At 42.7% G+C, this 14,444-nt stretch overlaps 2 protein-coding genes and 1 long non-coding RNA gene across 14 annotated transcripts in view; 2 read left to right on the top strand and 1 right to left on the bottom strand.

Moving 5' to 3' along the window:
- The window catches only part of LOC100338172 (zinc finger protein 717), a 47,534-nt gene extending 36,684 nt beyond the window's left edge, over positions 1-10,850 (bottom strand). The window contains exons 1-3 of one of the 11 annotated variants that reach the window (XM_070058236.1): positions 8,646-8,781; positions 8,285-8,451; positions 7,642-7,892 (exon numbers count right to left, since the gene is read on the bottom strand). Coding sequence is in view for 3 of the 11 variants with exons in the window: in XM_070058233.1 (XP_069914334.1) it covers positions 8,285-8,451; positions 8,646-8,991 (513 nt within the window). In the remaining 8 variants the exon portion in view is untranslated. Of the gene's footprint in view, positions 1-7,641; positions 7,893-8,284; positions 8,452-8,645 lie in introns of those variants that run through there. The other 10 variants (XM_070058241.1, XM_070058239.1, XM_070058233.1 and 7 more) reach the window with 10 other exon arrangements.
- Positions 8,585-14,444, top strand: part of LOC138845435 (uncharacterized) — a 38,651-nt gene continuing 32,791 nt past the window's right edge. For both annotated transcript variants that reach the window (XR_011382690.1, XR_011382689.1), the window contains exons 1-2: positions 8,585-8,681; positions 9,861-9,896. This is a non-coding gene — a long non-coding RNA (uncharacterized lncRNA). The remainder of the gene's footprint in view (positions 8,682-9,860; positions 9,897-14,444) is intronic.
- On the top strand, positions 13,536-14,244 carry LOC100354461 (large ribosomal subunit protein eL15-like). The gene has a single exon (XM_051823138.2). The coding sequence runs from the start codon at positions 13,565-13,567 to the stop codon at positions 14,177-14,179; it is 615 nt and encodes a 204-aa protein (XP_051679098.1). The 5' UTR covers positions 13,536-13,564; the 3' UTR covers positions 14,180-14,244.

Below are 14,444 nucleotides of genomic sequence, written 5' to 3'. Positions count from 1 at the left end.
ATAAATAAATAAATAAAATTAAGGGGGAAAAAAGGAAAGAAAAGAAACCTTTATACACTGGTGATGAGACAGCAAATTAGTATGGACATCATGGAAAACACTATGGTCATTCCTCAAAAATAGAATCAATCTACCCTATGGCAGAGCTATCCCACTCCTAGATAGTTATCAGAAGGAATTGAAATCAGCATACCAAAAAGATATCTACCCCACCATGTTCACTACAGCAGTAGTCACAGTACCCAACATATGGAACCAATCTAAGTGTCCATCAATAAATGAATGGACAGCCATTTAAAAAAAAAAAAAATTGCTGCAAAATGGATGGAACTGGAGTCATTAAGTGAAATAAACCAAACATAGAAAAATAAATGTCGTGTGTATCCTCTCATATGTGGAAGTTTTTTGTTTGTTTTGTTTTTGTTTTTTTGTTTTTTTGTTTTTTTTTTTGACAGGCAGAGTGGACAGTGAGAGAGAGAGACAGAGAGAAAGGTCTTCCTTTTTGCCGTTGGTTCACCCTCCAATGGCCGCCGCGGCCAGCGCACCGCGCTGATCCGATGGCAGGAGCCAGGAGCCAGGTGCTTTTCCTGGTCTCCCATGGGGTGCAGGGCCCAAGCACCTGGGCCATACTCCACTGCACTCCCAAGCCACAGCAGAGAGCTGGCCTGGAAGAGGGGCAACCGGGACAGAATCCGGCGCCCCGACCTGGACTAGAACCCGGTATGCCGGCGCCGCTAGGCAGAGGATTAGCCTAGTGAGCCGCGGCGCCGGCCTCATATGTGGAAGTTTTAAAAATAGTGTGTCTGAACTTAAAATTCTAACTACTAGACTGGGAAAAATGAGGGATCTAGAGAGAGGGAGATCAGCTAACAGGTACTAAAATACAGTTAGGCAGAAATAGCAAGTTTGAGTGTTCCACAACACAGCAATGGTAACTATAGGTCACAATATGATATACTGTATAAAGAACTGGAAGAGATGAACTGCTATGACAGAAACAGGCACAAAAAAATAGAAAGGCTAGTTGCCTGTAGTACAAGTTAACAAAAATTATTTAAATAAATTTTTAAAATATCAGAAACATCTCTATATACTAACAATGAGTTATCTGAAAAAGAAATTAAGAGAAAACCCCCATTTACAAAGCACAAAAACTAATTAGGAGCCAATATTTTATAGGACGCATATCCTATATTATATTGTCCTTAATTATAATTAAGAAGTCAAGATCGCCTCTCCATTGAACTTTCGGCTCAGCCCTTACATGACTTATAATCAGTTTACCTGGTATCCTTTAAATGCCAATATTAGAAAACCAAACTTGAGGGGCCAGCGCTGTGGCTTAGAGGACAAAGCTGCCGTCTATAGTGCTGGCATTCCGTATGGGCGCCAGCTCAAGTTCCAGTTGCTGCACTTCTGATCCAGCTCTCTGCTATGGCCTGGGAATACAGCAGAAGATGCCCCAAGTCCTTGGGCCCTTGCACCCACGTGGGAGACATGGAAGAAGCTCCTGGCTCCTGGCTTCAGGTTGGCGCAGCTCCGGACATTGTGGCCAGTTGGGGAATGAACCAGCAGGTGGAAGACCTCTCTCTCTCTGCCGCTCTGTACCTTTACCTTTCAAATAAATAAACAAATAAATCTTTTTTTTTTTTTTTAATTTTTTGACAGGCAGAGTGGACAGTGAGAGAGAGAGAGACCAAGAGAAAGGTCTTCCTTTGCCATTGGTTCACCCTCCAATGGCCGCCGCGGCCAGCGCGCTGCAGCCAGCACACCGCGCTGATCCGATGGCAGGAGCCAGGTACTTATCCTGGACTCCCATGCAGGTGCAGGGCCCAAACACCAGGGCCATCCTCCACTGCACTCCCTGGCCACAGAAGAGAGCTGGCCTGGAAGAGGGGCAACCGGGAAAGAATCCGGCGCCCCGACCAGGACTAGAACCCGGTGTGCCAGTGCCGCAAGGCGGAGGATTAGCCCAGTGAGCCGTGGCACCGGCCAACAAATAAATCTTTAAAAAAAAAAAAAAAACTTGAACCTAGATGGAAGGCTAGTTATACTGTTTTTGTTAAGATTTCTTTGTTCAGTTGAAAGGCAGAGTGGCAGAGAAGGAGAGACAAAAAGAAATCTTCTGTCCACTGGTTTGTTCCCCAAATGCCTGCAAGAGATGGGTCTAGGCCAGGCTGAAGCCAGGAGCCAGGGACACTTTCTGGATCTCCCATGTGGGTGGAATGTACCCAAGTACTTGGACTATCGCCTACCTCCTCCCAGATGCACTAACATCAAACTGGATTGGAAGTGTGGAGTAGCCAGGACTTGACTGAGGCACAGCGATATGAGATGTGGATATTCCAAGTGGTGGCTTAACACACTGCACCACACCACATACACCACATAGTTATAGTGTTTTATTCATTGTTAATACTGCTGACCAATTACAGGCAAGGTGTTCAACCTTGGATCCATGTATCAGTTTTAAATGTGTACTAAGTGCAACAATTGAAAAGTAGAAACTGACAGAGGAAGATTAAAGCCAAGTCCCAACTTTGTGTTATCTAATGGAAAACCATTTAAATATAAAGACATATAGAGGGGATCTGAGGCCATTTTGGTCAAAGAAAAACTCATTTCATTTGCATAGGAGGAATAAGCACAAGAGGTCTGTTGAACAACATGGTAATGATAGTTAATAAAAATGGGTTCTACTCTACAAAGAGATCAAGAAACTCCACAAAAACAAAACCAACAACCCACTTAAGAGATGGGCCAAGGACTTCAATAGACATTTTTCAAAAGAGGAAATCCAAATGGCCAACAGGCACATGAAAAAATGTTCAAGGTCACTAGCAATCAGGGAAATGCAAATCAAAAGCACAATGAGGTTTCACCTCACCCCGGTTAGAATGGCTCACATACAGAAATCTACCAACAACAGATGCTGGCGAGGATGTGGGGAAAAATGGAAAAAGGGACACTAACCCACTGTTGGTGGGAATGCAAACTGGTCAAGCCACTATGGAAATCAGTCTGGAGATTCCTCAGAAACCTGAATATAACCCTACCGTTTGACCCAGCCATCCCACTCCTTGGAATTTACCCAAAGGAGTTTAAATTGATAAACAAAAAAGCGGTCTGCACCCTAATGTTTATTGCAGCACAATTCACAATAGCCAAGACCTGGAACCAACCTAAATGCCCATCAATGGTAGACTGGATAAAGAAATTATGGGATATGTATTCTTTAGAATACTATACCGCAGTAAGAAACAACGAAATCCAGTCATTTGCAACAAAATGGAGGAATCTGGAACACATCATGCTGAGTGAAGTAAGCCAGTCCCAAAGGGACAAATACCATATGTTCTCCCTGATCGGTGACAACTGACTGAACACCAAAAAGGAAACCTCCTGAAGTGAAATGGACACTATGAGAAATGGTGTCTTGATCAGCATAGCCCTGACTGCTAATGGACAACTTAATACATTATCCCTCATAGTATTTTTTTTGTCTGTTCTACTTAATATGACTGGTTTAATTCTGTAATTATCACACAGTTATTCTTAAGTGTTGAAAATTAACTGAAATGTGATCCCTGTTAAACATAAGAGTGGGAATAAGAGAGGGAAGAGATGTATAATTTGGGGCATGCTCGGGCTGACTTGCCCCAATTGGTAGAGTTGGAAACATACCAGGGGATTCCAATCCAATCCCATCAAGGTGGCATGTGCCAATGCCATCTCACTAGTCCAAGTGATCAATTTCAGTTCACAATTGATCATAATGAAAGGACTAAGAGTCAAAGGGAGCACATAAACAAGTCTAGTATCTGCTAACACTAACTGATAGAATAAATAAAGGGGAGAGTGATCCAACATGGGAAGTGAGATACTCAGCAGACTCATAGAATGGCGGATGTCCTAAATAGCACTCTGGCCTCAGAATCAGCCCTAAAGGCATCCGGATCTGGCTGAAAAGCCCATGAGAGTATTTCAGGCATGGAAAGCCAAGACACTCTGGCAAAAAGATCTCTGTGAGTGAGATCCCAGTGGAAAGAACAGGTCTTCAAAGAGGGAGGTGCCTTTCTCTGAAGGGAGGAGAGAACCTCCACTTTGACTATGACCTTGTCTAAACAAGATAAGAGTCGGAGAACCCAAGGGGCTTCCATAGCCTTGGAAACTCATGACTGGTGCATAGGGAGATTACTGATGCCATAAACAGGAGTGTCAATTTGTAAAGTCAACAACAGGAGTCACTGTGCACTTACTCCTCATGTAGGATCTCTGTCCTTAATGTGCTGTACACTGAGGCTTAATGCTATAACGAGTACTCAAACAATATATTTCACTTTGTGTTTTTTTTTTTTTTTTTTTTTTTTTTACAGGCAGAGTGAACAGTGAGAGAGAGAGACAGAGAGAAAGGTCTTCCTTTGCCGTTGGTTCACCCTCCAATGGCCACCGCGGCCAGCGCGCTGCGGCCGGCGCACCGCGCTGATCCTATGGCAGGAGCCAGGAGCCACGTGCTTTTCCTGGTCTCCCATGGGGTGCAGGGCCCAAGCACTTGGGCCATCCTCCACTGCACTCCTTGGCCACAGCAGAGGGCTGGCCTGGAAGAGGGGCAACCGGGACAGAATCCGGCGCCCCGACCGGGACTAGAACCTGGTGTGCTGGCGCCGCTAGGCGGAGGATTAGCCTAGTGAGCCGCGGCGCCGGCCTTCACTTTGTGTTTCTATGGGGGTGCAAACGATTGAAATCTTTACTTAATGTACACTAAACTGATCTTCTGTAAAAAAAAAAAAAAAAAAAAAAAAAAAAGAAATTATCAATTCCCAACTGGACTCTCACTGGGATTAAACATGACAATAGGTCTGATCTGATTTCATCATCATTTAAAAAAAATCATCTATTATTTTTCACTTTATGTTTCTGTGCGGCAGCAAACTGTTGAAATCCTTACTTAAGGTATACTAAGCTGATCTTCTGTATATTAAGATAATCGAAAATGAATCTTGATGTGAATGGAAGGGGAGAGGGAGTGGGAAAGGGGAGGGTTGTGGGTGGGAGGGACGGTATGGGGGGGGAAGCCATTGTAACCCATGAGTCGTACTTTGGAAATTTATATTCATTAAATAAAAGATAAAAAAAAAAAATGGGTTCTACTAGGGCCAGTGCTGTGGCATAGTAGGCCAAACCTCTGCCTATGACACCAATATCCCATATGGGCACCAGTTCGGAGAACAGATGCTCCACTTCTGATCCAGCTCTCTGCTTATGGCCTGGGAAAGCTGTAGAAGATTGTCCAGTGCTTGGGCCCCTGCATCCATGAAGGAAACTCAGAAGAAGCTCCCCGCACCCATGAAGGAAACCCAGAAGAAGCTCCTGGCTTCAGAAAGGCCCAGCTCTGGCCATTGCAGCCATTTGGGGAGTGAAACAGAGGATGCAAGACCTTTCTCTCTGTATTTACCTCTTTGTCTTTAACTCCACCTCTCAAATAAATAAATAAAATCTTTAAAAAGAGAAAAAAGCACAAGAATTAAGTACCTTTAAAAAACAGATTCTACTATGGAAAATAACTAAGAAAAGAGATTTTAAATATTCTCATTATGAATAACAATTGTATGATGTAATATATAGGGTAACTGGCTTGATTTATATATCAACACTATATAAATATTTCCAAAAACCATTTTATGAGTTAAATACATTCAATTTCTGTCAATGTAAGATACAGATATATATTTATATATTTAAAAGACAAACATAGATAGACTATGCAGAAAAATAGTCCATTATAACATCAATCCTGTGAAGCCTGGAAAAGTAATATTCATTTCAGATTAATCAGGATTGAAGTAACAAAGGTTATATAGTAAGGCTGCAGGCTGTTCTCCAAGAAAACAATGCTTCCTACCAGTATTCCTAAACATTTCCTATGTAAGGAAAAAAAATATATAGAACCATAAGGAAAAGTACAGATCTACCAGTGGTAATCAGTAAAAATAAATACAAGAGAAAAATACTCAAACAATGGTAATTAGTAGTTAACAATATATAATCATATGAATGCTACCTGGGAAAAATAAACAAGGCCATTCCAAGTGTTGGTAAATCACAAAATAAATAAATACACATGAATAAATGGTACACAGTTAATTCATCTGCTGTGCCAACACTTTCTGATAAATTTGAATTTATCCACAACCCTACAACTTAACCATATTTTCTCATTATGCAAAAAATCTACTCTGAATTAGCACATGAGGAAGAAAAAACAAGAAGCATAGTATCTCCAACATCAAAAAATAAACATGAAGAAAAGTCCCATAAGTGGTAGAAGCAGTGAGTATATTAGCTGAATCACAGCCTCAGATAGAAGCATGTATATACAAGACCAGGGAAAAGGATGGAAAAAATGATTTAAGCATAATACAATACCCAATAGCAATCTCTTGAACATTCTGAATTTGCAAAACTCTGTGGGGGGATATAGAAGTTTTAAGAAATAAATACCAAAAAGAATCAGGACTTGGTCACCTCCGTGGACAGAGGAAGAATAGATTAGGAAGACATCGGAACTGACCAAGGCCCACTCCTTCTTCACCTGAGTAATCACTGTGGATGTTTGCATTCATATGTAAAGAATTCAATTTCTTTTTTCAGATATTATTTAATAAACAGAGGTTCAATATAACAAAATAAAAATCCAACACTCAAGTCATGGCACATACTTTCTACCTAAGTGGACAAAGTGTACATAAAAGGCAGCAAGTTTCCACAAAGGTCGTGAAGGAGAACCAGCTCTGGGAAAGAGCCTCCCTACCCCACAGCTCACAAGGGACCCCACACTCAGGTTAACCAGATCCCCAGGCCACTTGGGCTGAGGGCCCTTGAATGCTCCCCTTCCTACTGCTTCTTTTAGGAAGAATCAGGGGCTGACACATCACACTGCTAGGTACCTGCCCACTGGGCCATCTTTAGTCATCATCCACAACACAAGACAAGGAAAGAGAAAAGGGAGTTTCCAAGGGGAAATCTCAAGATATCTACACTTTACACACATGAAAGATGTATAAAGATTTTTAAAAGTTAATCTAGTTCTATTTATTTAAAATGTAGAGTTATAGAGAGAGATCTTCCATCCAATGGCTCACTCCCACAAGCCTGCAACACCCAGGGCTGGACAAGGCTGAAGCCAGGAGGCTGGAATTAATCCCTTTCTCTCACGTGGGTGGCTAGGACCCAAGTACTTGAGCCATACTCTGCTTCCTCTTAAAGTGTGCATTAGCTACAAATTGGATTGGAAGCACAGGGAATCAAATCAGGAAATTCTGATAGGGATATGGGAGTCCCAGGTAGCAATTTAGTCACTGCTGCAAACACCCAGTTTGGAACAAAGATTGTTTACACTGGAGTGTCAGGTAGGCATTCTTTGTTTCTCTTATGTGAAATGTTCATAGAGAAACACTTTGAAGGGTTACTGATTTTTCTGTGGAAAAAAAAGACAATATTGTTTTAAAAACAGCATTTTAACCAACTAAAAAAAATGTGTCCCGGAGCAAACAGCTGATAGTGTTATGAACTTCAGGGGGCAGTGGTATTCGGCAATGGGGGAGGAGATCTGAACATTGAGAGAGCTTTTTCCAGACTTACCGTGCTTTATTACATGGTCTATCCCCCTCTGAAACTCATGGGGATATTTAATGCCAATTAAATTAAGAAGTGAGATTTTGCAAGGAATCGTCCATATTAGTCCATTCATAGGATTAATGTGGTAATCTCCAGGGGGTCTGTGTAGAACCCACTCTGCATCAGTCTCCAGCACGCCCTGTCTTTGGCCACGTGATCTCTGAGCCATCCTGGGCCTCTGCCAACAAGAAAGCCATCACCAGATGCTGCCTCACCTGGGACAAAAATATTGAGCCAAATCACACCGATTTTTGTATGTCTCACCCAGTCTGTTACATTTGTAATAAAGACAGAAAGACCCTAGGGAGAGCACTCTGAGAGTACTGTGTTGCAGACATCAGATCCTGTTTCCCAACCCGGGGATCGCGTCACTCCTGGGAGAGGTGGGACGGAGGCCTCCACCGCTCCCAGCTTCTCCCCGCACGAATCCCACACAGCAACCCCAGAATCTGGCTGAGGGCCCTCCCGGGCTCACCGCACAATTCGGGAAGACCCGAGGCTCGGGCACGGAGCCCAGCTCGCTGCGGCAGGAACCGACAAGACGCCAGCGTCCCGCCGCCGGCCCCGCCCACACCCTGGCGGCCTCAGGCACGGGGCCCACACTCACCATTCTCCGTTTCTGAGGCCTGCGGGCGTCCTCCTGAGGATCGTGAAGAGAGGGAAGTCCACAGAGCAGCAAGGACTGAGGCTCCCGGGCCGCTCCCGGGTAGGGGGTGGGAAGCAGAGAATGGCTGCCACGGAGAGAAGAGCCGTTGGCGCGGAGTTGCCAGGAGCCTGCACACAGCCAGTGAGCACGCGAGGTGGCGGAGACTCAGCCAATCAGAACGGCCGGGAGGAGGGCTGGGCTGGGGCTCAGCGCTGCAGCTGCGTCATCTTCCTGGGACCCCCCACCCCCCACCCCGGGTGAGGACCCTCTCTGATGACGTCCTGCTTCCCTGCCACTCATCCTGCTGGGATCACGTCCTCACCTGTTGCTGTGGTTTCGTTCTTAAAGGAGGAGCACGGTGGGGGCAAGAGGCACGGAGTCACCACATAGACCCCGGGAGTCCGGTGAAAGCGCGCCAGAGGCGAGCAGCCCACAGACTCCTTTATTTCAGTTGGTACAACAGCTACTAGAGCCGAGGCAGCCAATCCAGTCAAGGGGCGGTTTACGCCGTAACCAATCACCGCCTGTTGCCAGGCAGGCTCCCTTGCCAGGTGGTTTCCGAAGCCATTCCTGAGGCTCCGTTGCCTGGTGGTTTCCCAGGGGGTTTCGGAAGCCATTCTGAGTAACTGACTTGCTTGCCAGTGGCTGTCTTGGCAAGGCCCTCTCATTCCAGCGCACGCACCCGAGTTAGAGTTTCCCAGAGTTTCCTGGAGTCCACGCCTTTTCTTTACCCGCGTGGATTATTTTTCTCTTGGGTTATCTGAGTTTTTTTAATACTGATTTCAGGAGTTCATTAACGTTTCTTTGTCTCATTTCTCTCATTGATATTCATTTCTTAGTTGATATTTTATGCTTTAAAATTATTCCATTTCTTGGTACTACACACTAACACCCTTAATTATATAGATTACTCTTGTACCCAGTAATCTTGCTTAATCCTCCTGTGAGTCTGTATTTGTTTTTATGTTTATATACAATCACATATGACAGTGTCATCCACATATATCGGCAGTTTTCTGGCTTAAAAATTGAGCCTTCTCCCTGATATTACCTATTTCCTGTTTAGTTTTCCTGACTACACCTCCAGAACGATTTTGAAGAGAGAGTGAGAAGAGGGAACCTTGTCCAGGTCTATTCCCAGGGAAATATGTATTTAAATGTTCTGTGTTTATTATGCTGTTATGAGTTTATTGCAGGTGACTTTAATCATAATAATGAAATTTCTCTTTTTTATTATTCTGCAAAAAAACTAAATTGATGCTAAATGCCGAATTTTATTAAATGTATTGTAACACTTAATCAAACATTATCATGTGATTTTCTTGTGGTTTTCACCCACATGAATGATTTACATGATTTAAGTAATTTTTGCATCTTTTAGTATATGCTGCTTGTTGTATATGTAGATTATATATATATGGCTAAACAAAACTATTTTGCTTAAAATATTTGTGTCTATATAAAAAGAGATTTTTTTATGTTCCTTTGTATTCCATGTCCTGATCTGACCATGTCATCTATGGAATGCTGAATTCAGAAATTAAAGTCAACATATTTCCTGCTTATTGTCACTGTGAGTAAATCTGGGGAATTGAGAAAGATTTTTTTTCCCGAAAGTTTGGAAGGTTCTATAAGTCTGGACCTGAAATTTTGCTTGTGGAATTTCACTGCTTATTTCTTATTTTAATGCAAACATTGACTTATTATTTGCACACTTTATAATGGTTTAGTAGAATTATACAAACACATTTTACCCATCCACAATATTCAAAAAAAGAGCTTGCATTTCTATACCTTATAGAAAAAATGTTTATGTTCCATTATATGAGGGAGCATATTTTTCTGGTTTGAAGTAGTATGATGTACACAGTTTTCTAGCAGTTTTTCTTGTTTCTTTTTACAGCATCATCTTTGCTGTACTTTTGCTGATGACTGCTAGATTTTAATTTATTTGCTTCCTATTTGATAACATTAGTGATTCTGATTTCAGCTTTTCATTTGTTTTGCTTTTGTTTTTTCCTCATGTAACATTAGTGAAGGATTCAGGAATATGACACAAAGGCGGATTAAACATTAATTTTGTGTGTTATTTCTGGTTTTTTTGGCTTTTGTAACTATAAAGCTTTGCTATAAATTTATGAATTTCATTCAAATCAATGATCTATATATGATTTCCTGAACATAACTGTGGATTATTTAAAAAGTAGCATCATAATTACATTCCTAACTAGAATTAGTATGTCTGTTTTTATATCTTTATGCTGTATTTTAACACTTTGTAGTACTTAGATTATTTTGCTAGGAAAAAAATGGCTCAAGTATAAAAGTCGTTCCATTCATGTTAAGACAGTATACAAAACTATAAATAAAATGTATACAGTGAATTATCTTTTAAAAAAACATTGATTCAGCTTATTTAGTTCATATAGAAGTTTCCTATCATGCAGTATGTGGGTTTCAAAAATGGATTTCCAAAATTTGGTGGCTTTTGGTCTCTTTTTTTGAAATCTTACCCTTAGGTATTTCAGAAAATCTTATTTAAAAAAAAAAGATTATTTATTTGAAAGTCAGAGTTACACAGAGCGAGGAGAAGGGGAGAGAGAGAGAGAGAGAGAGAGAGGTCTTCCATCCAATGGTTCACTTCCCAACTGGCCACAATGGCTGGAGCAGCACCGATTTGAAGCCAAGAGCCAGGAGCTTCTTCCAGGTCTCCCACGTGGGTGCAGGGGCCCAAGGACTTGGGCCATCTTCTACTGGTTTCCCAGGCCATAGCAGAGAGCTGTATCGGAAGTGGAGCAGCCAAGTCTCAAACCAGTGCCCATATGGGATGCCGACACTTCAGGCCAGGGCATTAACGTGCCACACTATAGCACCGGCCCCAGAAAATCTTACTATCTGTGAAAAAGTAATTATTTTTGACTTCTGAAATGGTAATTGGTGTTACATTTTTCTTTAAAGGATTTTTTTATTTTTTTATTAAATTTTTAAATAACTTTTTTCCTTATTTATTTCTGTTGAAGATTTTACTACTACAACCTTACGACAGATATTTTCTTAATGCCTGTCTCTATTTTTCCTTGCCATTATTGAATGTTTTACTGGATAGCACATTTTCGTTCTTAAGGAGGGAGCCAGAATGATTGTTTTTCAGTCTTCTAACATATTCCCTTAAGACTATGAATTTCCTCTAAGAATTGATTTATATAACATCTCCTATTTCCAAATCCTGTACCTGCAGGCCTTGTCTGATTCCCAGTGTCCACAGTCCCACATTCCAGTAGCTATGCGTGGCTTTGCGTGTTTCTAATCTTGTTCTTGGAACTCATGTTATCTGTAGTTTCAACGTCTCATGAGGCTGGGACCCATGTTTGTATGATTTTCATGTTAAAAGTCTTTTTCATCAGGCTAACACTTAAAAGCCACTATTCCTTGTTCCAGCAGCTTGTACCAGCTGCATGAGTCTCCATCCATTTTATCTGCAGCACTTCTTTCCTAAAGGGCCTTTTTCGGCCAGCGCCTCGGCTCACTAGGCTAATCCTCCGCCTTGCGGCGCCGGCACACCGGGTTCTAGTCCAGGTCGGGGCGCCGGATTCTGTCCCGGTTGCCCCTCTTCCAGGCCAGCTCTCTGATGTGGCCAGGGAGTACAGTGGAGGATGGCCCAAGTGCTTGGGCCCTGCACCCCATGGGAGACCAGGATAAGTACCTGGCTCCTGCCATCAGATCAGTGTGGTGCGCCGGCCGCAGCGCGCCGGCTGCAGTGGCCATTGGGAGGGTGAACCAACGGCAAAGGAAGACCTTTCTCTCTGTCTCTCCCACTGTCCACTCTGCCTGTCAAAAAAAATAAATAAATAAATAAATAACAAATAAATTGCCTCTTTCTCAGGTGCCTACATCCCATGCCAATCCTCATGTATCTCCAGACCCTCTGCATGTAGCCGTGATCTTTGCTGAGTGTCTGCCTCCCTGGTCCATACAGTATATGTCAGGACTTCTGTGTTACCAATCCTTCTGTTTACAGAGTGACTTTGGTCCTACCCTGGATTAACTTAATAACCGGTTTCTAGCTTTTGGAAGCCTTTGAGTGCCACTGTGCCCTTTGCCTAAAGCTGTGGCTTCCTTCAGGTGCCTCTAAGCCATTTACCTATAGGCAGTGTCTTCCTTTGTCTCTGGAAACTGTATGATCCAGCCCCTCCCTTTTCTCTTGTATCCTGATGTCCACAGTCTACACCCTAAGGGGCTTATGTGTTATCCCTGTTGAGCCTAAGCGTCCCCACTTTGTGACAGTTTGGTTTTCTGTTCACCAAGGACATCTTGGTTTCAAACAAGTGAAAGCCATTATGAATAAAATTGCTGCACATATATATCTTCATGCTGAATGGTGTGTAGGTATATGTTTTCACATCAGCTATGTAAATAGATATAGACATCTTTTCTGCATTTTATGGTGATACTGTTGTAGTGTTTGCAATAACATCTCCACATGCCTTGTAAGTACCACTATGCACTCTGACCAATAGTGAATGAGATTTTTGGCTATTCTGTATCCTTGCCAATTTTTGACACTGCCATGTTTATCTGTTTATTATACCATCCTAAAGATGTGTAGTTGTCGGGGCTAGACTGTGGTGTAGTGGATAAAGCCGCTGCCTGCAGTGCCGGCATCCCATATGGGCGCTGGTTCAAGACCCGGCTGCTCCACTTCCAATCCAATCTCTGCTATGGCCTGGGAAAGCAGTAGAAGATGGCCCAAGTCCTTGGGCCCCTGCACCCACGTGGGAGACCAGGAAGAAGTTCCTGGCTCCTGGCTTTGGATCATCACAGCTCCAACAATGCAGCAATCTGAGGAGTGAACCAGTGGATGGAAGACCTCTCTCTCTGTTTCTACCTCTCTCTGTAACTCTTTCAACTAAACAAAATAAATCTTTTTAAAAAAAATTTTATGTTCAATGAAAAAATAATGAATTCCAATAGAAACCATAGGAGAAAATTACTAAGAATTCAGTTTAGTGATTAGCTTTACCTACAACAATAAATGCTGAACCATAAAAAAAAAATAATGTGGACTGCGGTAAATTAAAAATGCCTTCTGTTCAAAAGACCCTGTTCAAACAATGGAAGATACATCATATGCTGGAAGATAATATTTGCAAAATGTATATCTTTAAGGATTGAAAGCACAATGCATAAAGAACTTTTAAAACTCAACAATATGGTCTGCCGGCAGCCATCAGGTAAGCCAGGATGGGCGCGTACAAGTACATCCAGGAGCTGTGGAGAAAGAAGCAGTCGGACATGATGCGCTTTCTCCTGCGGGTCCGCTGCTGGCAGTACCGCCAGCTCTCGGCGCTGCACAGGGCGCCGCGCCCCACGCGGCCCGACAAGGCGCACAGGCTGGGCTACAAGGCCAAACAAGGTTATGTCATCTATAGGATTCGTGTGCGCCGTGGTGGCCGCAAGCGCCCGGTTCCCAAGGGTGCAACCTACGGCAAGCCTGTCCATCATGGCGTTAACCAGCTCAAGTTTGCACGAAGCCTTCAGTCTGTTGCCGAGGAACGAGCTGGGCGCCACTGTGGAGCTCTGAGAGTCCTGAATTCTTACTGGGTTGGTGAAGATTCCACGTACAAATTCTTTGAGGTTATCCTCATTAATCCATTCCATAAAGCCATCAGAAGAAATCCTGACACCCAGTGGATCACCAAGCCAGTCCACAAGCACAGGGAAATGCGTGGGCTGACATCTGCAGGCCGCAAGAGTCGTGGCCTTGGAAAGGGTCACAAGTTCCACCACACTATTGGTGGTTCTCGCCGTGCAGCCTGGAGAAGGCGCAATACCCTCCAGCTGCACCGTTACCGCTAACTCAAGTAATGTTTGTAAAATTCATACCTAATAAACCATTTAGGACAGTCAAAAAAAAAAAAAAACTCAACAATATGATGATAATTCTCCTATCAAATTGAGCAAATGAATGAAGAGTTATCTTTACATGTAATATATACATGTTAGAAACAAGAACATAATATGCTGAACTTTAAACAATTATGAGATAATGGAACAAATTTTTTATTAAGAGAATGCAAGTTAGAAAGTTAGAAATAACAGTTAGACAACTACACATCTTTTT

The sequence above is a fragment of the Oryctolagus cuniculus genome, chromosome 15 (genome assembly GCF_964237555.1).
Source record: "Oryctolagus cuniculus chromosome 15, mOryCun1.1, whole genome shotgun sequence".
NCBI lineage: Eukaryota > Metazoa > Chordata > Mammalia > Lagomorpha > Leporidae > Oryctolagus > Oryctolagus cuniculus.
Note: the sequence above shows the minus strand (reverse complement) of the source record. Positions and strands in the feature narration are given on the sequence as shown.

Coding starts and splice junctions, on each gene's coding strand:
- LOC100354461 (XM_051823138.2), top strand. CDS start 13,565: ATGGGCGCGTACAAGTACATCCAGGAGCTGTGGAGAAAGAAGCAGTCG.